Raw genomic sequence first — 24,354 nt, 5'->3', positions numbered from 1 at the left:
TCTGAACTACCAGGGAAGCTCAAATGTGTCCTTAATTTGACTTAAACTTTTATTACTGTTGTTATTACAATTTAGATGTCAGTTTAAATCAGGGTGTATTGTGTCTAACAACTCTTTCTCCTAAATCAAATCATGTCTAGCATTCTTGCCTTGAGAGAATATGGGGCTTTAATACACACCCCTGCCCATCTGGTGTGGTTTAAAAAGAGGTCCTTTGGATCTCCTTGACTTTCTCACTGTTGAAAGTGAACATTTTACCTGAAGCTTATTGTCTGAGGAGGTGGTAAAGTGGAGGGCTTAAGAATCAGGTAAAACCGGCTGTTCACTGTGGGAAAACCTATTAATTCATCACTAATGTGCAGACACAGTAATAAATACAGACTTTTTTCATAACTTCCAAAAGCTTTAAAAATAATTTCAGTATCTTTTTTTTGTAGCCAAATCTTCTGTCCATAACATATATCATGTCCAGTTTAGATTCTGTGGTGCTCATTTCTCAGATTTCTTGAATTTTATAACTAAGTTACTTTCTTCCTTGGCATCTTAATTGATCCCATTTTGAAATCAGTAGGTTTGTGTTATTACCATTTTTCATGAATGTTTGCCTGCTCCATCTTGTCTCATACTTAATTCCTTCTGAAATCGGTTTATTCTTGGACCTTGATGGCATTGTGCTCAGAGGCACTTGAAACACCAGGATAAATACAAGCCATCTTTCACTTGTATACTATCTATAACAATACATGCTTTGTGAAATAATACATGCTATGTGAGAACAGTGCATTAAAAAGCAAAATTTACATGGATTGGAGATAAAACATAAGATTTCAAAGATACTATGTGCTTACATCAAGCTTCTTAAAACTATGCCCCTAAATCTCTAATGATACTGTGATATAAAACATTACTTCAATATGTTACCATTTTTCTTTTTTTTAACAGCCTTATGACATTGGTTGCTGATTCTTTAAAATTAGTTCCCGGTGCATTTTTTTAATAAGTCCAAGTCTTACCCAACATTTTTTGCTTTTAATATTTCTAGATGGTATAATAATGATTATCACTGTAATGCAGTCCTTTGTTTTTATCTCAATAACAAAGTTTTTTGAGAGTGTTTGTTTGATCTCCAACGTCATTTGATAATATACTATGAATTTGGTGTGGCGTAACATTTTGATTCACAGTTAACTTGGGGGGATTCCCCCTTCATTAGCATACAGTGATGAACATTATAATGTTGAGCTTATTTGAAATATTAAGAAATGTATTCATATTTTTAAGAAATTTCTCTTTAGAAACTATATTATATAGAATATTTTAAAATTATAAGTTGATTACTGTGATATTTGAGCACTGTATACTTTTGTTATTTGTATAACTGCTGTTTGTATGCATCTTAGAAGAAAATACAGAGTTTTCACTTGACTTCATTTTTAAAGGAGATTCAGCGATTGCAGGAGGACACAGATAAAGCCAATAAACATTCATCTGTGCTTGAAAGAGACAATCAAAGAATGGAAGTACAAATAAAAGATCTTTCACAACAGGTTAGTTTTTTGTTTCTTTTCCTATTTTATTTTGTTTTCCTGAACTGACTGCCTAGTAATGTTTGTTTCCAAGTATGTAAGATACAACTAGTACATACGAAATTCTCATCAAATGAGAAAACTGCTCTAAATGAATTGCAGTCTAGTCATTGTTTACTTTTAGCCCCTCCCTTTTTTCTTTTCTTTAAGTATTTGATAAATTTTCAGTTTGAAGATAACTGGTTGTAATTAATGAAGTAATTCAAAGATAAAAGAGTTATCTTCCCACAGTTCAAGTCCCAGAGTTAGCAGACTGGTGTGTATTCTTTCACATCTTCTTTTACGTACAGATACATGTGAGCATATGTGAACATACGTAAGCACTCTTTGTTTTTACTGAAATAAAGTCACTTATTTTGTATATGCATCTGTAAGTGCATTCCCCTAACACTTTTTTTTTAAACTGATTAAGTTTGGAGATGTAGATCTGTTTTGTTCATATATTTAACCTTAATTTTTGTATGTAAAATGACTGAACAACAGCAAATACGCAAACACAGACATAGATAAAAATTTTGCATAAATGAAGTTAGCATCTATTTCCCATGCTCCTCTTCTGCCCAACTATGTAATACATATCTAAGCATGCAAGTGCAAGCGTACAGACACAATGGGTATATATTTCTGAGTGTTTTATATGGTCATTGTTTTACAAAAATGGAACCATGCCTCTGGAATTATAATTTGACTTCTTTTTAAAAAATAACAGTATTCATTACATACTTTTCATAGAAATGAGAAATAATTTTTCTGATTAAGATTTTATTTCATTCTTAATATCTAAAATAATCTTAAAAACTCATTTTTTCAAGATAATTTAATACTCCATCGAAGGTATTCATAAAGTAACCTTGTCATTTGAAAATTTTCACTTCTAAACATTTCCAAAGTCAAAACCAATACTATTTGATAATATATTAAAACTCTTTCTTTTAGATTAGAGTGCTTCTGATGGAACTTGAAGAAGCGAGGGGTAACCATGTAATCCGTGATGAGGAAGTAAGCTCTGCTGATATAAGTAGTTCATCTGAAGTAATATCACAGCATCTAGTATCTTATAGAAACATAGAAGAGCTTCAACAGCAAAATCAACGTCTCTTAGTGGCCCTTCGGGAACTTGGGGAAACCAGAGAAAGAGAAGAACAAGAAACAACTTCATCCAAGTAAGCAATAGACTTACTTTGGTTTATTCAGCGAACATTTATTGAAAACTTTTTATGTGCCTTAAATAGTACTGGATATTGGGAATATAGTGATTTAGGAGAAAAAAAATAAAATCAAGCAACCATATTGCTGAAAAATTCTACTCTCAAGGACCCCAGTTTTTGGATGAGATGGTTAGTAAGTGAGATAGATAATAAGATCAATAAATAGATTATTTTAGTTCAGTGTGATTTGTGCAGTAATAGAGAAAAGCCTTTCTGTGAGAGCATAGAAGTGTGAGACCCAGCCTAGATTTGGGGGAACAGACCTGGCTTCATGAAGGAGATGCTTAAGAATAACTCAAAGGAAAGAATCTTTTGAAATAATCATTTTGGTGCTAGAGAAGGAGAAATGGCTATGAAAGCAAGAAGAATGGAATTTGGACTCAGTGGAATTGGTTTGATTTTTGCAAACAAATTTTTCAGATGACCTTGTTGAGTACCTGAGTCCTATGTAATGGGGATTTTAAAAGCTATTCTTAAAATAGCAACAAAAGAAGGAAAGGATAAGAGAGATGAAAATACTGTGCTTAATGACAGGCAATAAAATGCTTAGTCAATTTGTAGTAGAAATTATAACTGCCTCTCAATCTCAGTCCTGTTAAATAGACTTGATTTATTTTCTTGCAGAATTTCTGAGCTTCAGGTCAAACTTGAGAATGCCCTTGCTGAATTGGAACAACTCCGTGAATCACGGCAACATCAAATGCAGCTTGTTGATTCTATAGTTCGTCAGCGTGATATGTACCGAATTCTGTTGTCACAGACAACGGGAGTTGCCATTCCTTTACAGGGTAGGAGTTTTTATATGTTATCTTAAAAGTTTCCAAGTATTTCTGGGAAATATTTCTGAAATGTATATTAGGGAATGGATTTTGCTACATGAGCAATGTCTGCTCTAATAATGATAACTTCAAATATGGCTACCATATATGAGTGATTGTAATACATCATCAGTTCTAAAATACACCATTATTTTAGGTAAGAAAAATGCTGATCATTGTTGCAAAGTACACGTCTGAGAGTCAGTGAATTATATTACTTATTTTTGTTACGTTTTAACATTTAGCCTGCAAAAATTACCTTTATTTAACTAGAAGTCATAAATAATTGTAGTAAGTTATTTAGTTTCATAATTCTTTGTTTCATAATTTCTATAATCTTGTGGTTTAAATAAGTCAGCCTGTTGACTTCTGATAATGATGTATTTTGTGAAGAGGCATTACATCATTCTTTTTACATTTCTGAAGCTTCAAGCTTAGATGATATTTCTCTTGTGTCAACTCCAAAACGTTCAAGTACATCACAGACTGCTTCCACTCCTGCTTCAGTAATTGAGCCAGCAGAGGCTATAGAAGCTAAGGCTGCACTTAAACAGGTAAAATACCCCTAACTTGACATCTTTATCTTGAGTCACATTTTTGAGAACATGTAATAATTTCATCTAATAATTTCTCTAATATTTAGCTGCAGGAAATTTTTGAGAACTACAAAAAAGAAAAGGCAGATAATGAAAAAATGCAGAATGAGCAGCTTGAGAAACTTCAGGAGCAAGTCACAGATTTGCGATCACAAAATACCAAAATCTCTACCCAGCTAGATTTTGCTTCTAAACGGTAAATTTTCTTTTCCAAAGTTACGTTTAAACATAATAGTTGATATTCAGTGGAATCAAATTCAAGGGTTCGTTTGTGGTGGTATTACTTTTTTTGGTGGGTTCTGATCCAGGTTGAGAAGTTACAGGGGTTCATTTTTCACTTTTGATTAATAACATTCCTGTGAATGTTATTAAGGGGTCCAGGTAAGTTCATATAAGGAATGTTTCTATTTTTCCTTCCTGCGATTAAAGGACATACTGTTTCCATAGGACTTAATTATTTTAATTAAGGAGGATAAGAGAAGTATGAGAAATTCATTCAGCCTTTTCTAATCTAGGTAGAAGAGAAGCAAGTGCTAGAGTTAATTTTGGGAAAATTGACTTTTTTGGTTACTTGCAGAGGAATAACAGTAAATTTCATTCCATTGTTAACAGAGCCATTGAATAGTTGTTAGTTTATCAGGTTAGGAAAAACTTATTTCTTTGTATACTACATGATCAGACTGTTTGCAAGTATGACCAGCAGTCTGTATTTTCCAACAATTTGATATCCCAGTAAAAGCACCATTTTCCTCCATGCTGATATCTCTAGCCAGCCACTTTTAAGCTTTTAAGCACATAAGACATAAGCACATAAGGCAATAAGGTGAAGAATTATAGATGGGAAAAAAAGGATTGGCAAAAATCCGTCACTAACCATGCATAAATGCCTTAAACTGCATACTGCTTTGTGATGGGTGTCTTCCTGTATGAACGTTATATTGACGTTATTTTGAATACGATTAAAATGCTTGTATGTAAGATTAAAAAGTTAATTCAGCATGAAATACAGTGCTTATTTAGAATTTGAATTTAACTGCTAAACTTGGAGTTTAGAAAAAAGAATGAAGATTTTTACATTATTACACAAATCATGTTTCATATTATCAATCATATAAAATTAAGCTCTTGTGAAACTCAAGAAATTGAGCTAGGATATAGTATTTCATTTGCTAACAGAATTATTTTTCTTTCATATCAGTTATGAAATGCTACAAGATAATGTTGAAGGATACCGTCGAGAAATAACATCCCTACATGAAAGAAATCAGAAACTCACTGCAACAACTCAGAAGCAAGAACAGATCATTAACACAATGACGCAAGATTTGAGAGGCGCTAATGAAAAGCTGGCTGTTGCAGAAGTGAGGCCAATGTCTATTATCTCTTATGTTATAAATTGCATTTGACACTTGTTTTTTAATTATTACTTTGATTTTACTGGTGGGTATAATGTAGATTTTTGAGGTTTGTGGATTATACATCCTTATCAAATAGTTTCCTGGCATCCATCTGTCCATCAGAGCAGTTGGGTGATTGTTTCTAGTAAAAGAGGAAAGGGAAAGAAGTGGTTTTTCTGGGCTAAGATTTCTTTGGTTACAACAAAGGCTGAGGATGAATATTTTATCCATTCTTGTTCATTTCTAGTAAAAAACAGTATACAATTTTCATTAGCATTGAACTCTGTTCCTGAATTGCAACATAAATGTAAGTGTCGATCAGAAATTCACAGTACTTTCAACTTAAATTCTAAAGTCTTTGATGATAGATTCTCATAAGAGTGTTTTGCTTTTTATAAACTTTTTTCTCATAACTTTTTAATCTTTATCTATGATCTTAGTATAGTTATCCCCTCATTTTACGTATTGAAAAGGACTCAGAAACTAAGTAATTTGCCCTTTTGCAGGCCATCATGAGATACAGGTTGGTTGGGACTTAAAACTTAGCTTTTCTAATTCTGTTGGCTCTGTTATTTCTGTCTTGTCCTCACTCCTTTGTGGAGAATGGACAGCAGCACTATTTCAAACTGGTGGCGTAAGTTTTATAATTGATAGTTTTTGACTCATCCTGTAAATATGAATACTTTGAGGATATTGATTTTCAGCAAGCCCTTGTATATCTATCCTCTGAAACTCAGAAGATACTCCTCATGGGGAAAAAAAGTTCAAATAGATAAGTCAGCACTCAAACAGATACTTAGAAGCCAAATTTAGTTTCTAAAACTTGCATAGTTGAATAGTATGCAGGTGTGACTATTGCATAGTTTTATAATTTTGCATCTTATACTGTGGCATTTCAGATTTTTGTTGGGGTTTGTTTTTGTTTTTTTTTAAGTCTTCATTTGCTGGACCAAAGATAATAGATGTATTTGTGGTAATTGTAAGAATTTTTCCTTTGAATTTATTGGTATTTCCAGTAATATGTGTTTCATAACTCAATACATGAAACTTAGAATTGTGTTATTACATTTGACACATTGTTTTTCAACATTTTTTTTTAATGTGTACTTGACTCAAGGTAAGAGCAGAAAATCTGAAAAAGGAAAAGGAAATGCTTAAATTGTCAGAAGTCCGTCTTTCTCAGCAAAGAGAATCTTTGTTGGCCGAACAAAGAGGGCAAAACTTACTGCTTACTAATCTGCAAACAATTCAGGTAACCAAATAAAAAAGGGATAAGTATAAAAAAATTTTTAAGTTTAATTTGAATAATTTTAACATTGTATCTCAGTTTTCTTAATAAGAACGTTTACGTCAGTTCTGTCATGCATTATGATGATCATTGAATTTTGAAGTTTATTTAAGACATCAGTATTTCAAGTAAAACATTGAAGGAGAACCGACTGAAGCCAGGCAATTGGCAGTTTTGATCCTCATGTCTATGTTTACAGAGTCCTATACAGTTGAATTGTTTTCAACATTAAATCTTTGGTTTGTTCTTCAAAACATGAAGAAATCTGGCTGTGGTAATATGGTTCTTATTTTCCCTATTAAATAGATGTTTTACTATGGAAAATGTCAAAATATCTTCTTGGTAAATGTTTTCGATCTTCATGCAGAAATGAGTTTTATTCCTGTAATTTCCAGTTGCCTTTGAGTTTTTGTTGTTGTTGTTCATTTGTTCTTACTTTTTTTAAGTATAACCAAATTTTTTTTTTCTATCCTTAGGGAATATTAGAGCGATCTGAAACAGAAACCAAACAAAGGCTTAGTAGCCAGATAGAAAAACTGGAACATGAAATATCCCATCTAAAGAAGAAGTTGGAGAATGAGGTGGAACAGAGGCATACACTTACGAGAAATCTGGATGTGAGTCTTATCAGTGTTCTGAATTTCTGTAGAATATTTCTGTTTAAAAATCAAGCTCATGTTGAAGCACAGTCTTGAAGAGATCTCTTACAGACTCTAATTTTTTCTTGCCTTTTTGTATGCCTAGTAATTTTTCGTTGGGTGCCATAACATGAGTTTTATCCTGAGGGGTGCCGGATATTTTTCTTTAAATCTTGAGTTTTCTCCTGGACTGAAGTTAAGTTAACTGAAAATAGTTTGCTTCTCTTGAGTCTATTTTTTACAATTTATTAGGCAGACTCAAAGCATGCCTAATAAGTTGTAAAAAATAGGGACAAATAGATTCAAGAGATTAGACCTGATAGAGTGCCTGAAGAATTATGACAGAGGTTCATGACATTGTACAAGAGGCAGTGATAAGACCGTCCCCAAGAAAAAGAAATGCAAAATGGCAAAATGGTTGTCTGAGGAGGCCTTAACGAATAACTGAGAAAAGAAGAGAAGTGAAAGGCAAAGGAGAAAAGGAAAGATATACTCATTTGAAAGCAGAGTTCCAAAGAATAGCAAAGAAAGATAAGAAAGCCTTCCTCAGGGATCAGTGCAAAGAAATAGAGGAAAACAATAAAATAGGAAAGACTAGAGATCTCTTCAAGAAAATTAGAAATACTAAGGGAACATTTCATGCAAAGATGGGCACAATAAAGAACAGAAATGGTATGGACCTAACAGAAGCAGAAGGTATTAAGAAGAGGTGGCAAAGAATACCCAGAAGAACTATACAGAAAAGATCTTCATGACCGAGATAACCACAATGGTGTGATCACCCACCTAGAGGAAGTTTGGTGGGCCTTAGGAAACATTACTGTGAACAAAGCTAGTGGATGTGATGGAATTCCAGTTGAGCTATTTCAAATCCTGAAAGATGATGCTGTGAAAGTGCTGCACTCAATATGCCAGCAAATTTGAAAAACTCGGCAGTGGTCCCCAGGACTGGAAGAGGTCAGTTTTCATCCAATCCCAAAGAAAGGCAATGCCAAAGAATGTCCAAACTACCTCACAGTTGCATTCATCTCACATGCTAGCAAAGCAATGGTTAGAATTCTCCAAGCCAGGCTTCAAGCATGAACCCTGAACTTCCAGATGTTCAAGCTGAATTTAGAAAAGGCAGAGGAACTAGAGATCAAATTGCCAACATTTGCTGGATCATAGAAAAGCAGAGTTCCAGAAAAACATCCACTTTTGTTTCATTGACTATGCCAAAGCCTTTGACTGTGTGGATCACAACAAACTATGGAAAATTCTTAAAGAGATGGGAATACAGACCACCTGACCTGCTGAGAAATCTGTATACAGGTCAAGAAGCAACAGTTAGAACTGGACATGGAATGGCAGACTGGTTCTGAATTGGGAAAGGAGTACATCAAGTCTGTATCTTGTCACCCTGCTTGTTTCTCTTATATGCAGTATACATCATGCAAAATGCTGGACTGGATGAAGGACAAGCTGGAATCAAGATTGCTGGGAGAAACATCAATAATCTTAGATATGCAGATGACACCACCCTTATGGCAGAAAGTAAAGAAATAAACAGCCTCTTGATGAAAGAGGAGAGTGGAAAAGTTGGCTTAAAGCTCAACATTCAGAATACTAAGAGCATGGCATCTAGTCCCATCATTTCATGGCTAATAGATGGGGAAACCATGGAAATAGAGACTTCATTTTGGGGAGCTCCAGAATCACTGCAGATGGTGACTGCAGCCATGAAATTAAAAGACGCTTGCTTCTTGGAAGAAAAGCTATGACCAACCTACACAGCATATTAAAAAGCAGAGACTTTACTTTGCCAACAAAGGTCCGTCTAGTCAAGGCTATGATTTTCCCAGTGGTCATGTATGGATGTGAGAGTTGGACTATTAAAAAAGCTGAGTGCCAAAGAATTGATGCTTTTGAACTGTGGTGTTGGAGAAGACTCTTGAGAGTCCCTTGGACTGCAAGGAGATCCAACCAGTCCATCCTAAAGGAAATCAGTCCTGAATATTCATTGGAAAGACTGATGCTGAAGCTGAAACTCCAATACTTTGGCCACCTGATGTGAAGAACTGTCTCATTGAAAAAGACCCTGATGCTTGGAAAGATTGAAGGCAGGAGGAGAAGGGAACGACAGTGGATGATATGGTTGGATGACATCACCGACTCGACATGAGTTTGAGTTGGCTCCATGAGTTGGTGATAGGCAGGGTAACCTGGCATGCTGCAGTCCATGGGGTCACAAAGAGTCGGACATGACTGAGCAACTGAACTGAGCCAAGGCAAATCTTCCTGAGGTGTAGTCCCAGAGTCCAGTGAGTGAAGAGCTTTTTCAGTCAGGCTGCTAGAAACAGGCATTATTCCTGACTTGCTCTGAGGACCAGAGAGTCTTCAGTCTTCAGACCACTCCAGTCTCTGTTTGATTTTTTACCATCTGGAGTATTTTCACAGGCATGCACTGATCACTCTTTTGCTCATTATTCAAGAAGGGAACCTGTGCAAGTCTCCACAATAGTATGTCTGGGAAGCTGTCTTCTCTCTGATAGTCTTTCTGTTTAATGAATTCAAGCTGCTCTGGCCTTCTATTCTGAGTTGTATGTTCCTAGTTCATGAAGTCTGTGGCCTCATTTTCCTTTCCCTTTGCTTAGCCTGGACAATCTTAAATCAATAAGGTGAGAAATTGTAGGGTTCATCTCTTCTGTTTCCTATCTCAGTTGGTTCAAAGCATTTTGTCTGTTTTTTGTTGTTGATTTATTTTGGTTGTTTCAGTTCAGGAGGTAAATGTCAGTTCTGTTGCTCTGTTTTAGCCAGCTTAAAGTTCTGTAAAAAGGTAATTTGAACCTCTAGTTACTTAAAAATTGAAAGATAGTGTTTGTAGGGTTAATGTATTTTTTTCTTATAGGTTCAACTTTTAGATACAAAGAGACAGCTGGATACTGAGACAAATCTTCATCTTAACACAAAAGAACTGTTAAAAAATGCTCAAAAGGAAATTGCTTCATTGAAACAACACCTCAGTAATATGGAAGTCCAACTTGCTTCTCAGTCTTCACAGAGAACTGGTAAAGGTAAATAATTAAGTAGGCTGACAAAAGTGCCAGGTTTATAACATATCCTGTAAATAAGTAGCCATTGTTTTCATAGATACTAGCAAAAGATTTAAACAAAAAACTTTACTCTTCATACAGTAAAGCCCAGTTTTCCACCTAAATTAATAAATGCATAGACTTGAAAGATTCAGAATAGTTGTATATGTGGCAGCTGACCAAGATATGCTCTTAGTTTTCCAGTTATTGAAACCATTTCATTGATGCTTTAAGAGTGTTTCTCTTGTGGAGGGTTAATAATTTGAATTTTTAACTCCCTTTTGAGATGAAGTTACTTGCTAAATATGTAATGATAAGGCTAACTTACAGAAATCATGGATTTGTTTGATCTCTTTAGAGCAGTATTCCTATCTTTGCTCATTGACAGCTGCAGGGAAAAGGTTTGTCTCATTAGGTTTTGCTACTCTTTGTCAATACATTATTTCAAATGCAAACCCATTGAGTCCAAGTAATCTTTCTACATGGCCTTACTTCTTTCTTAATATAGAAGAGAAATTTAAAACATAAGTATACATGTGTACGTATGTGATAGATATTATATATATATAATTCTCCAGGACTCCTTTCTTCTTATTACCATATAGTAAGAAAACATTCTTTTTTTTAATCTGTAATTTCTTCCTTTTCTGTGAATTTTAGAATGAGAATTACTGTAAATGTTTCAAGCTGTAGCGTTTTGGCATAAACAGTGGTTTAATTAAATTAAGAGTGTTAATTTCTACAAGTAGCTATTTCAGTTTAGTGGAATTATTTTATATTCTCTTTTAAATACCTTTTAAAAAATATTTGTAACAGCAGAGTTCAAATACTTAAACATTTTTGTTTTTAAATAACCTACTGACTGTAACCTGTTTTTATTTTGGTATTCAGCATAGGTTGAAATAAACTTTCTAGATAGTTAAGTACTTCTACATCTCAGCCTTAATTCTTATTTCAAAAATTCTTTTTTCACAAATTCTTTAATAGTAGTCATCTTTAATATCATTTAAAATGTTAATTTTAAGAAAGCTGTTAAATCTATTAGGTCAGCCTAGCAACAAAGAAGATATAGATGACCTTCTGAGCCAGCTAAGGCAGGCAGAAGAGCAGGTGAATGACTTGAAGGAAAGACTCAAAACAAGCACTAGTAATGTGGAACAGTATCGTGCAATGGTTACTAGTTTGGAAGAGTCCCTCAACAAGGAGAAACAGGTATATGCAATTTTGAAATCAGTTTGCATGTACTTTTTTTTTAAGTTAGAATGTGTAAGGCACTGTGCAAAAGTGTGGGTTCAACTGGCATTGCACTTACCTCTTAAAAGTGCCAGATACAACAAAATAATCACACAAAATTTGTAGAACATGGGAAGTGTATTCCTATAGAAAAAGTACAGATGAAATGCTGATGTGAGTGGGTGGTAGGTGAGATTGTTTGTCTTTTGAGTATGCATGACTTCACAGGGGAGATGGCATTTTTGCCTGGCCTTGACGGAAAGCATCATTTGAATAGTAAAGATAGGAAGTTATTCCTTGTAATAGGCACTATCAGCTGAGATAGGAAGGCCAGTGTATTCCATTTGTGAATTTTAGTACGTTTTAAATTTAGCTTAGGCCAGTCTTGCCTTCTGAGATGGCCCACACTGTCTATGAACAGAGTTTCTAAATAAATCCCCTTCTTACCTATCTAAATAAATTTAGCTTTGATTTGGGGAAAGGAATTGTATAATTTTAAATGTGTGTATTCTTTGTACCCTACTGTTTGGTTGATGGTAAAGGTGACAGAAGAAGTTCGTAAGAATATTGAAGTTCGCTTAAAAGAGTCAGCCGAGTTCCAGACACAGCTGGAGAAGAAGCTGATGGAGGCAGAGAAGGAGAAACAGGAACTGCAGGATGACAAGAGAAAAGCCATAGAGAGCATGGAGCAACAGGTAACTTAGGTTATTACCATACCGATCACTTTTTCTGTTACAAGGATTTAGATCCTTTTATCTAGCTCATTAATTACCATTCAGTTATTCTCAGCAGATACTGATTGAACACATACCGTGTATAACTATTTTAGTTTTGTATTTTACTCTGATCTGTACATGTTTCCCTTTGGATACTTGAGACTACTTTATGGTACTAAATATCAGTGCTGCTTTTCAGAAGCCTCTGCCTAAAAATTTACTTTTGTACACATTTTTAATAATATGGAATGAATAAAAGCCTGCAAAATTTGCATAATGTATCAGGTGATAAACTATTTAAACTTAATAAGTCTTGGGCTACTTGTATTTTTAAAAACCTGACTTCGATAATTTTAAAGCAAATTTGCAATTAACTCTTGGTTTTAATCTTGTTCTTCAACTTAGTTGTCTGAGTTAAAGAAAACACTCAATAGTGTTCAGAATGAAGTACAAGAAGCTCTTCAGAGAGCAAGCACAGCTTTGAGTAATGAACAGCAAGCCAGACGGGACTGTCAGGAACAAGTAAGTGTCATTCAGAGCCAGTTATTGGAAAGTGAGCTTTGATCTTAGGGCACAGTTCTTTGAGTATAGTAATGCATTTGGGGGATTGGTGCATTTTATAAAACATGCAGGTTATTTCCACTCTTAGGGCACTTGGAATAAGATCAACTGATAAGTATAGACGAAAGCTAAAAGTAAGGCCAGGTTTCCCCTGCTGTCCAGAAGTAGAACATTCCTGTGAAAGCTGAAATGGCATAAAGTGAAGAAACAGTTATCTCAGGTCACATCTTCCTAATGGAAACACAGATTAAATAGAGATAAAACATAGATGCTCACAGTCCAAAGCTATGACGGCTTGATGCTGAGATGCTGAGTGTAGTTCCTGTGGAAGGAGCTTGGCGATACCCCTCTTGCTACTCAGGGTGCTCACTGCCTCAATAATGGCATCTACTGAAATGCTGAACACTGTTTTCACTTTTCTGTAAAAGCAGTAGTCCTCTTTGGATTTCTTTTGTTTAGCAGAAATAGATACTAACCTAGGTCTTCCATAAAAGCAAAGATGCATAAAGCAGACTTTGAAGAAAAAAAGAGATGTCTGTAGAGCCATATCCATTAACAAAACAACATTGGTAAATGGAGAAAATATATTAAAATAGGAGTAGAAGATTAAACGGGTACTTGATCTCACTTGCGAGCATTCTTTTACTATTGCCGTACTACACTAAGTCTAGTTGTAAAGCTGTACTATAGACAAGATAGAGATACTTTTCCTCAGCAAAACAGGGACATTTTGAAAACATTTTTAATGCATTACTGAGCTTATGCAGATTTCTATACATCACCGTTTATAAGCTTTAACAGTACAAAAGCACATTATTTAAGTATATATACATACATGCACACACATATACATGATACTGCTTTTTATAGTTTGTTATGAATAAGAGATGATAAAACAATTCAGGAAAATGAGGATTATTGAAATGGTAGAATGGGAAAGGAATACATGTAAGGGTATTGGTAACGTTCTCATTTTTCTGATTGGTGGTATGTTAATAGCATATTGCTTACATGCATAACATGTATATGTAACAGGATTATTTTAGAAATGGAGTATAAGGGAAAGTGCTTCATTTCCCTTTTTCACTTGTGTGTATATATGCATATATTTTATGTAACTGAGTTATATTTAGTCTTTATTTCATAAAGTCTGTTCCAAGTTACTACCTCATCTAAGTTTCATTTTGAACAGTTGTTTAACACTTCATCAAATAGGTACAGCATAATTTTTCATTATTCTCCTAGATATTTTGGAACATTTAGATTGTGTTCACATTTATTGCTGTGAGTAATAGTGTGCATCTTTTCAAAGATTGGCCTTATGGAATTTTAACCTGTGTCAATGGGGCAATAATTCCTTTCAGGCTAAAATAGCTGTGGAAGCTCAGAATAAGTATGAGAGAGAATTGATGCTGCATGCTGCTGATGTTGAAGCTCTCCAAGCTGCCAAGGAACAGGTTTCCAAAATGGCCTCAGTGCGTCAGCACTTGGAAGAAACAGCCCAAAAAGCAGAGTCACAGTTGTTGGAATGTAAAGCATCTTGGGAAGAAAGAGAGAGAATGTTAAAGGTATTATTCATAATAGAATGTTCTGGAAAATTGAAGGGTTTGGGGTTTTTTTTTTTATTGTTTTTTAACATACATTGGAAAATCTGTTATTATATGATAGACTCTTGGCTTATAGGATGAAGTTTCTAAGAGTGTATCTCGCTGTGAAGATCTAGAAAAACAAAACAGGTTACTTCATGATCAGATTGAAAAATTAAGTGACAAAGTCGTTTCCTCGATGAAGGAAGGTGTACAAGGTCCATTGAATGTATCTCTCAGTGAAGAAGGAAAATCTCAAGAACAAATTTTAGAAATTCTCAGGTAAATCCGATAAATTCTTAGTGCTTTACTTCTGTGATGAGCAACAATTATGAAGTTACACTGTAAGTGTATAAATTAGGCCAGTGGAAGTTATGTTATTTAGGTAAATAAATATAAAGCTTGTTTTGTCACATAGAGTCAACAAACCAACTACCACCCAATTGGTGGTCAGTTGACATTTAGACATATGCCGATTTAAATATATGAATTCAAGTTGAATCTGACAGTAAGAACTTGAATGGCTTCCTTGGAAAGTAAACACCTTTCAGATTTATTTTAAAGTAGAAACCACTGTCTGAAAATAGTTTTTAAAGTGAATAATTTTGTTATCTTAAAAATTATCCAAGTTTTTGAATGTTCTGTTACTGGCATTAATCTATTCAAATAACATCTTACATATTTTTGTAGATTTATACGACGAGAAAAAGAAATTGCTGAAACTAGATTTGAAGTGGCTCAAGTTGAGAGCCTGCGATATCGACAAAGGGTTGAACTTTTAGAAAGAGAGCTGCAGGAACTTCAGGATAGCCTAAATGCTGAAAGGGAGAAAGTTCAGGTATGTACCCTAAGCTTTAAGAAGGTACTTGTTAAATCAGGAGATGTACTCATTTCAGTTTCTAGTAGCATAAAATTTAGTTTGAAGCATTCTTCTTAAACTCGTACGTTCATTAGATGGTAAACATCGGCGCAGTTTAGTGATGAGACTCGATGGTGAACAAGACTGCGTGGCTGCAAGCTCTAGTTCATGCTATTCGGTGTGTTGCTGGGCGTCTTATTTAACGCCCTTGCCTGTAATATGAGGGAGATGAAAACAGAATTGAGTTAGTGCACATGAAACTTTTGAATTATGTCTGGTGCACACAGAGTGCTTGATAAATTTCAGTTATCTTTATTTACTACATTAATTGTCATTATAGAAATTAGTCATCTACAAAAAATGGTTGAATTTGCTATGGAATTTTCTTTTTCTCAGCAGAGGTGTAAAATGTAGTCAAAAGAGTCAGCCAAAGTGGGGAAAAAAGGTGTTCGGTGAATGTATGACCACAACACAAGCTCAACTGTGTCCACTCAACCAGCTGAAAGCTTATTACTGCGTAACCTCATTCTGAGGAGATGCAATAATATAACTCCACGTCTAGAAAGAAGGAAATTAAGACCTTGAATCATTTATCTTCTTTTAACTGATAGATGGTTGGAATGGCTACTAGAGAGAAACCATGAAATAGGAGAAAGTGGTTAATTGAACAAGTAGACTTACGGGATTTACATTTTCAGACAGAAATGAAAAGTTACAGAATTACGTCCTATTGAGAAAACAACTCAAATTCAAATATCTCACTATGGAAATAATAAACAGACCCTCTGATTCAGTGGAGCTAACACTTGCAGGAAAGAGCAGAATCAGGGTTTCTAATGAAGATTGTATATTCTTTCAGTCTCCTGTGTTTTCTTTGCTGTTCCTACTACATAAAGGCAAATAATACTACAAAATACCCAGCTCAGCCAAGCCTAACATACAAAGGGAGAGAGTCAAGAAGTAACCTAAGTTATATCAAAAATAATGTCTGCCCAAGTCAAGCAGTGTAGCCTGGCAACCATGAACGATATTTTTAAAAATGGTAAAGGTATAAAGTAATACATGCAAAAACTAGATAATTGTACTCAGAACAGAAAAAATGTTCTTCACACATGAACAAGTATTCAGTAAAACTGCTCAGAATCAAAGTGATGAAATAATCGAGTGAAATGAAAGAGTTTCTGAAAAAGAGGGGGAAAACTGAGGACCAAAATAACATCATTTTAGAACTGTTCCTGAATTCAGTTTAGCAAGAAAAAGAATAGAAACAGGAAGATAGAGGGCTGGATTAATGTTTTTACCTAATGTAAATATTTGTTGGTGAGATTTGTAGTATCTTTTTACTTTCATCTTTTAATTTCTTGGCGTGTTTGAACTCTGTAATTGGCATGAATCACAGAAAAATAAACATGTAAGACTCCTAAAAATTGTTTTAAAAGTTGACGTTTAAGTCCTTTTTATTTTTATAGGCAACATTAGAGCTGGTAGGAAAACATAGACCTTAATCTATTGCTAAATGTTGCCGTACACATATGTTTGAAATCTTTAGGTAACTGCAAAAACAATGGCCCAGCATGAGGAACTGATGAAGAAAACCGAAACAATGAACGTAGTCATGGAGACCAATAAGATGCTGAGAGAAGAGAAGGAGAGGCTGGAACAGGATCTACAGCAGATGCAAGCCAAGGTTTGTAATTTACAAATGAAGAGTAGAGAGACATATTTTTAGTAATGTTGTAAATAAATTTTTGCATCAGATATTAAAAAAAAATACTGAAACCATTTTCAGGTCAGGAAACTGGAGTTAGATATTTTACCCTTACAAGAAGCAAATGCTGAGCTGAGTGAGAAAAGTGGTATGTTGCAAGCAGAGAAGAAGTTATTAGAAGAAGATGTCAAACGTTGGAAAGCACGTAACCAGGTAAATTTAGTCAAACCCATTCCAAAACATAAAAACATATTGATTTAAAATAATAGGGTAAAGTTTAAGAGGATAAAAATGTTTGATGAGCTAGTGGGAAGTATTTTATATTGATCAGTAAAAGTCTGACGTGTTTGTTACATATACCTATGTGTCAGGCATTAAGCTTATAACTAAATTTTTAAAGTTTTGGTTATACTGTGTGTATTTTTTTAAAAAGCTAAATTGTCTATTTGTATTCCGAATTTAGGCTTTTGCTTTGTCTTTAAAATGTTTTTGTACATGAGAAATGGATTTATATAATTCATTGAAGCACTTTAAGAAGACTTGTTCACTGCAGTATTTTGGGGGGGTGGGGGCAAGAAGACAAAACCATATAGCATAGTATGTTTGGCTTCCCTGGTGTCTCAGACGATAAAGAATTTGCCTGCAGTGCAGGAGACCTGGGTTCAATCCCTGGGTTGGGAAGATCCCCTGGAGAAGGGAATGGCAACCCACTTCAGTATTCTTACCTGAAAAATCCCTTGGACAGAGGAGCCTGGCAGGCTACAGTCCATGGGTTCACAATGAGTCAGACACCACTGAGCAACAAAATGCACCCACACATTAATTCAGTTCAGTCACTCAGTTGTGTCTGATTCTTTGCAATCCCATGGACTGCAGCACACCAGGCCTCCCTGTCCATCACCAACTCCTGGAGTTTACTCAAAACTCCTGTCCATCACGTTGGTGATGCCATCCAACCATCTCATCCTCTGTCATCCCCTTCTCCCACCTTCAGTCTTTCCCAGCATCAGGGTCTTTTTCAGTGAGATAGTTCTTCACATCAGGTTCCCAGAGTATTAGAGTTTCAGCTTCAGCATCAGTCCTTCCAGTGAATATTCAGGACCGATTTCCTTTTGGATGGACTGGTTAGATCTCCCTACTGTCCAAGGAACTCTCAAGAGTCTTCTCCAACACCACAGTTCAAAAGCATCAATTCTTCGGTGCTAAGCTTTTTTAATAGTCCAACTCTCACATCCATACATGACTACTGGAAAAACCATAGCTTTGACTAGACAGACCTTTGTTGGCAAAGTAATGTCTCTGCTTTTTAATATGCTATCTAGGTTGGTCATAGCTTTTCTTCCAAGGAGCAAGCATCTTTTAATTTCATGGCTGCAGTCACCATCCTCAGTGATTTTGGAGCCCCTAAAATAAAGTCTGTCACTGTTTCCATTGTTTCCCCATCTATTAGCCATGAGATGATAGGACCAGATGCCATGATCTTAGTATTCTGAATGTTGAGTTTTAAGCCAACTTTTTCACTGTCCTCTTTCACTTTCATCAAGAGGCTTTTTAGTTCTTCGCTTTCTGCCATGAGGGTGGTGTCATCTGCATATCTGAGGTTATTGATATAACCTCACATACTATACACACACGTAGTATGATTAGAAGCTGTAGCTCTGTATTCAGAGAAGAAGTTGGAAATCTGCCTTACCTCATACTAGCTATGTGCTTTGTGAAAATGAGGACATTAATCTTTCTCAGATAATTTTTCTTGATTTTGTAAATGACATAATCACCCTATTCATTTTATAAAAATTAAATAAAGCAGTTCACCCAGCACCTAGAAAATGCTCTAAAGAACTGCTCATATCTGAATAAGATTTTAAAATTTAGAGCCCCTTCATGCTTTTTTATTCACACAAAGAGTCTGAAAAATCCAGAAAGGATAATCTGCCCAAGCCTAGATATATTCGTGTTAAATTATGCTGCCTTCTTTTCTGGTTAATGGAATCAATTATATGTAAGATTATTTTCATTTTCTTGTTTTGTTTGTAATGCATGATGAACTTTTTTTCCCTATATATGTCACTTTAATAAAATTGGGTATGTAATATTAAAAGCTTATAGATTCTTTGGATCCCTTTATTTGACTCTGTTGTAACTATTCTGAAATGTTCCTTTGCAACTGAAAATGAATAATGAATGATATTTACTTTGTTTTCCCCTTTCATTTTGGCTAAACCTCTTAGCTAAACAAAGGAACTAAAGCTTTATTTTCTTATAATTTGATGATTGATCACTATGCAAGCATCTAATGTAAACATAATTAGATACTCTGACATTTTAATATAGCACATTAGTTTCATAAAATTGTGTTATGCATTGTTCCTCTTCTAGCATCTAGTGAGTCAACAGAAAGATCCAGATACAGAAGAATATCGTAAGCTGCTTTCTGAAAAGGAAGTTCACACTAAACGTATTCAGCAATTGACTGAAGAAATTGGAAGACTTAAAGCTGAAATTGCAAGGTATATGGACTAATCTCAAATTGTATACAAAACTTGGACAATCTTAAAGAAGTTTGCTTCAGTCGTGTCCAACTCTGTGCGACCCCAGAGACGGCAGCCCACCAGGCTCTCCCATCCCTGGGATTCTCCAGACAAGAACACTGGAGTGGGTTGCCATTTCCTTCTCCAATGCATGAAAGTGAAAAGTGAAAGTGAAGTCGCTCAGTCGTGTGTGACTCTTAGCGACCCCATGGAGTGCAGCCCACCAGGCTCCTCTGTCCATGGGATTTTCCAGGCAAGAGTACTGGAGTGGGGTCCCATTGCCTTCTCCGACACTTTCTTTAAATGTCATAAAAAAGAAGAAGAACACAGCAAACACTGTATGTGGCCTACAAAACCTCTAGATTTTGCTATCAGGCAGATGTGGATTAAACTCTGGGTACCATATAGAGTAAAAGTGTGCATGTTACTTATAGCTCAGTTTTTCTCATCTCTAAAATGGGTATATATGGCATGTAATAAGTCAGTCACATTTTTCTAAAGTACCACAGGTTCATAAGTTAAGGAATTCTCTTTTGAAGTGTGTGTGTATGCTTTTCTTAGAATTTTCTAAACAAAACACACACTAAAACAACACAATAAAAATATAACTTTAACAACCCCATGGACTGCAGCCTACCAGGCTCCTCCATCCATAGGATTTTCCAGGCAAGAGTACTGGAGTGGGGTGCCATTGCCTTCTCCGAAAAATATAACTTAAAAGGTTTTAAAATTTGAAGTCTCAAATATTTAGTCTTTTTGCTTTATCCCATCTGTTTTGCTTAGATCAAATGCATCTTTGACTAACAACCAGAACTTAATCCAGAGTCTAAAGGAAGATTTAAATAAAGTAAGAACAGAAAAGGAAAACATCCAGAAGGAGTTAGATGCCAAAATAATTGATATTCAAGAAAAGGTTAAAACTATTACTCAAGTCAAGAAAATTGGACGTAGGTACAAGACTCAATATGAAGAACTTAAAGCACAACAAGATAAGGTATTTTTGAAGTGGTTTTCTTTTTATATATTCTTTACATATATGACTTTTTGATATATACAGTTTTGGTCTACATAATTTATACAGTTTTATGTATATTTAGATATATGGATATGCATATTTGGATGAGTCTTATAAAACTTTATTCATAATATTTAGTTATTGGTTTTTAATCTTATATGTGATATTTTATTTAGTTTAAGATTAGGTCTTTAGTATGTCCTAAAATGAACCATAATTCATAAAGAAATAATAGTAAATGCTACGCATTTTTATTTAGTTTCCCAATTTCAAATATTGTTCTTTTCAAAACTATTGTCTTGTAACTCATTAAAGAACTCATTTAGCTGATTAAAATGATATTTATCAAAAAGTGCTAGTTTCTTGTAATTGATCAGGTTGTGTTATTTTAAATAAGTATTTTGTGTTAACCATCTATCAAAAAGAATTTTTAAATCTTTGTTTTACTTTAGACTTGATTTTTATTTTTGATTACCAGTGGTAAAGAACTTGTATATTGACTTGATTGTGTATTTAGCACTTGTTAGACTAGAAAATATATGAAGAAAAAATTTCAAAATTCTTAGCCCTCGGTTAACCACTATTAATACTTTAATATGCTTTCCTTTACATATGAGTGATTTGTTTTTCTGGATAATTCTGTGTTAAACAGTGCCTAATCACTTTGATTAGCTGATTAATACCCAGTAGTATGGAAAGCCCTAACCTATTTAACTAATAGCTTACTCTTGGACATTAAAGTTGTTTTATAGAAGATTTATTTATGAATACCCTTAAAGGTAAGTTTCTTTATATACTTACTATTTTCTTAGATGAATTTGCAGAATTACTGAATATAAATGTGCAAGTGTATTATTACTGTTTGTCATCTTAGGTCATGGAGACCTCAGCTCAGTCTTCTGGAGACCATCAGGAACAGCACGTCTCAGTCCAGGAAATGCAGGAGCTCAAAGAGACGCTAAGCCAAGCTGAAACCAAGTCAAAGTCACTCGAGAATCAAGTGGAGAACCTGCAGAAGGTATGAGCGGAAGAGAAGTGAAAGGTGTATGTTCCTAATTGTTTCCTTGTTGAAAAGCTGGAAAAATACAATGGAATATAATTCAGTCATAAAGGAATTTTGAAAAAAGAAAAATGTGTTAAACACTGATACTTTCTCTTATTTTACGGAAACATGTAATTTTTCTTTGAATGACTTATGTATGCAGATAATACCTAATCATCTTGCAAGTGTCCACTCACTTGATTACCGTTTTATATTTATACTTTCATTTAATCTAAACAAATTAATAAGTTTTATGCTTTAACTCTATAGGGGATGTAGTTATATTGATTTGGCTAAATTACATGGTTAATACTTTGTCTTGCTTTAAAAAAGACTTTATCTGAGAAAGAGATAGAAGCAAGAAGTCTCCAGGAACAGACTCTGGAGCTTCAGTCTGAACTTGCACGACTTCGTCAGGACCTTCAAGATAGAACCACACAGGAAGAGCAACTCCGACAGCAGATAACTGAAAAGGAAGAAAAAACAAGAAAGGCCATCGTAGCAGCAAAGTCAAAAATTGCACATTTAGCTGGTAAGTTTCTATATGCTTTATGATTCGAATTTGATGGTGAAAGTTGGTTATTTGATACAGGCTTACAATTAAATGGGAAAGAAAAGTAAATACTGCCAAGTGACTTCTGTGTATGTGTTTGCATACTTTAGATATTAGGTTTATTTAATTGGATTTAAATTACAGCAGTTTTAATTCTCAAGTAATACGGATATCCTTAATTTATGATGTCTTTCTTAATTGTTAACTGACAGTAGATAGGGAGTACAGTTGTCCTTCTGCTTTAGTGTGTAACTATTACTGCCTTCTGATGGTAACCCTTTGGGTCCATAGTATACTGTCCAGAGGCCTTCTGTAAATTCTAGGCAGCATTCTCAATGAGTTTTCCGTACCTCACTCATGGAGGGCCCCATTAGCCCTTCAGGGAGAACATCATGTCAGCTGTATGAGGATCCCAGTGCTACAACACTCAGGGCCTTACTGCACCTTGCTTACCAGTCTGGTAGTAGGTAAATAAAATGCCAAGTAGGTTTAATTTTATTATGAGCAGTTTTTTAAATGGATCTCTAAGATAGTGTCCCTGGCAACTTCATTTTTAAAAAACAAGTTTCTTGATTATCCTAGAGTACCTTTTGCTGTAAATTATATAAAATGAAAATTTTATAGTCTAATATATTAAAAATATTTAAAGTCCATGTATAAGAGCTCCTGCTGACTAGTTTATGGTAGATCCTTTATCTTTTTTGAGATCTTAGTTAGGAAAAGCTGAGGTGTTTTTTTTTTTTGGAGTATATTTTATATTGGAGTAATAAATAAATGTATAAAACCTTCCTTATTGAAATGTAGAGTATACCAGAATTATTGCAGATGCTAAAGTTCAGGAATAGAATCCAATACAGCCTTTGAGTACTTATCAAGTACATAAATATTTTTTGTTTCCACTGTTTGATTATGATATTAATATAACGATGTGGTTACTTTAGGTGTAAAAGATCAGCTAACTAAAGAAAATGAAGAGCTTAAACAAAGGAATGGAGCCTTAGATCAGCAGAAAGATGAACTGGATGTTCGTATGACTGCTCTTAAGTCCCAGTATGAAGGTCGAATTAGTCGCTTGGAGAGAGAACTCAGGGAGCATCAAGAGAGACATCTTGAGCAAAGAGACGAGCCTCAGGAACCTACCAATAAGGTAATCAGCCAGTTCTGTTTAAATGGCAAATCATTTTTTCTCTGTACGTTTTGCTTGAAGATGTCTAGTGATTTAGGAGCCTCTGTCAGAGAGAATTGACAATAAAAAATTTTGATGGCATTGTTGGGTGGACTCTTGTAGGTCTGGCACAATAATCCGTAGTTTTCTTTCTCTAGGTCCCAGAACAGCAGAGACAGATCACGTTGAAAACAACTCCAGCTTCTGGTGAAAGAGGAATGTGAGTTTTGTTCTTTGACAGTCTGTTTATAGTCTGTTTCCTGCTTTTCTTTTAAAATACAGGGAGGACCTAGTCATCTTTGGGGAGAAAAAAAGTTTGCGTTATAAAATTATATAGTTGAAGAGCAAGAGGCTGAGGTGAGACAGGTTCAGTAATCAACACTTAATATGTTCTGCTTGTCAGAATGCACCACTGTAGAGTATCTCTAGCACAGTTTCTAATGCTTAACTTCAGAACTGCTTCAATAAGAGTTTCGTAATATTTAGTGAACAAAAAATATAAAATTGTACTTACTGTCTTTAAGTAACCCTGGCGTTCTACAGTCCATGGGGTTGCAAACAGTCTGACATGACTGAGCGACTGAACAACAGTAGTACTTATTGCCTAATTTTTTTCCTAATCTACCAAAAATCTACTCAAAGCAATGTTAGGAAAACAGTTAATAAGGTTTCAGTGCGTATTCAGTTCATTCAGTTGCTCAGTCATGTCCTACTCTGCACCCCATGAACTGCAGCACGCCAGGCCTCGCTGTCTTATCGCCAACTCCGGGAGTTCACCCAAAC

At 34.8% G+C, this 24,354-nt stretch overlaps 1 protein-coding gene across 1 annotated transcript in view; it reads left to right on the top strand.

Moving 5' to 3' along the window:
- The window catches only part of TPR (translocated promoter region, nuclear basket protein), a 62,814-nt gene that overhangs the window by 12,201 nt on the left and 26,259 nt on the right, over positions 1-24,354 (top strand). Inside the window, exons 13-35 of the mRNA XM_068986292.1 lie at positions 1,440-1,547; positions 2,523-2,749; positions 3,419-3,582; positions 4,039-4,166; positions 4,256-4,404; positions 5,407-5,569; positions 6,723-6,857; positions 7,370-7,510; positions 10,419-10,584; positions 11,648-11,814; positions 12,378-12,530; positions 12,957-13,073; positions 14,477-14,680; positions 14,796-14,980; positions 15,389-15,536; positions 17,107-17,244; positions 17,347-17,478; positions 19,645-19,775; positions 20,580-20,790; positions 21,686-21,829; positions 22,187-22,385; positions 23,348-23,553; positions 23,730-23,791. Coding sequence (XP_068842393.1) covers positions 1,440-1,547; positions 2,523-2,749; positions 3,419-3,582; positions 4,039-4,166; positions 4,256-4,404; positions 5,407-5,569; positions 6,723-6,857; positions 7,370-7,510; positions 10,419-10,584; positions 11,648-11,814; positions 12,378-12,530; positions 12,957-13,073; positions 14,477-14,680; positions 14,796-14,980; positions 15,389-15,536; positions 17,107-17,244; positions 17,347-17,478; positions 19,645-19,775; positions 20,580-20,790; positions 21,686-21,829; positions 22,187-22,385; positions 23,348-23,553; positions 23,730-23,791 — 3,578 coding nt within the window. The remainder of the gene's footprint in view (positions 1-1,439; positions 1,548-2,522; positions 2,750-3,418; positions 3,583-4,038; positions 4,167-4,255; positions 4,405-5,406; positions 5,570-6,722; positions 6,858-7,369; positions 7,511-10,418; positions 10,585-11,647; positions 11,815-12,377; positions 12,531-12,956; positions 13,074-14,476; positions 14,681-14,795; positions 14,981-15,388; positions 15,537-17,106; positions 17,245-17,346; positions 17,479-19,644; positions 19,776-20,579; positions 20,791-21,685; positions 21,830-22,186; positions 22,386-23,347; positions 23,554-23,729; positions 23,792-24,354) is intronic.

Source organism: Capricornis sumatraensis, chromosome 14, assembly GCF_032405125.1.
Source record: "Capricornis sumatraensis isolate serow.1 chromosome 14, serow.2, whole genome shotgun sequence".
NCBI lineage: Eukaryota > Metazoa > Chordata > Mammalia > Artiodactyla > Bovidae > Capricornis > Capricornis sumatraensis.
Note: the sequence above shows the minus strand (reverse complement) of the source record. Positions and strands in the feature narration are given on the sequence as shown.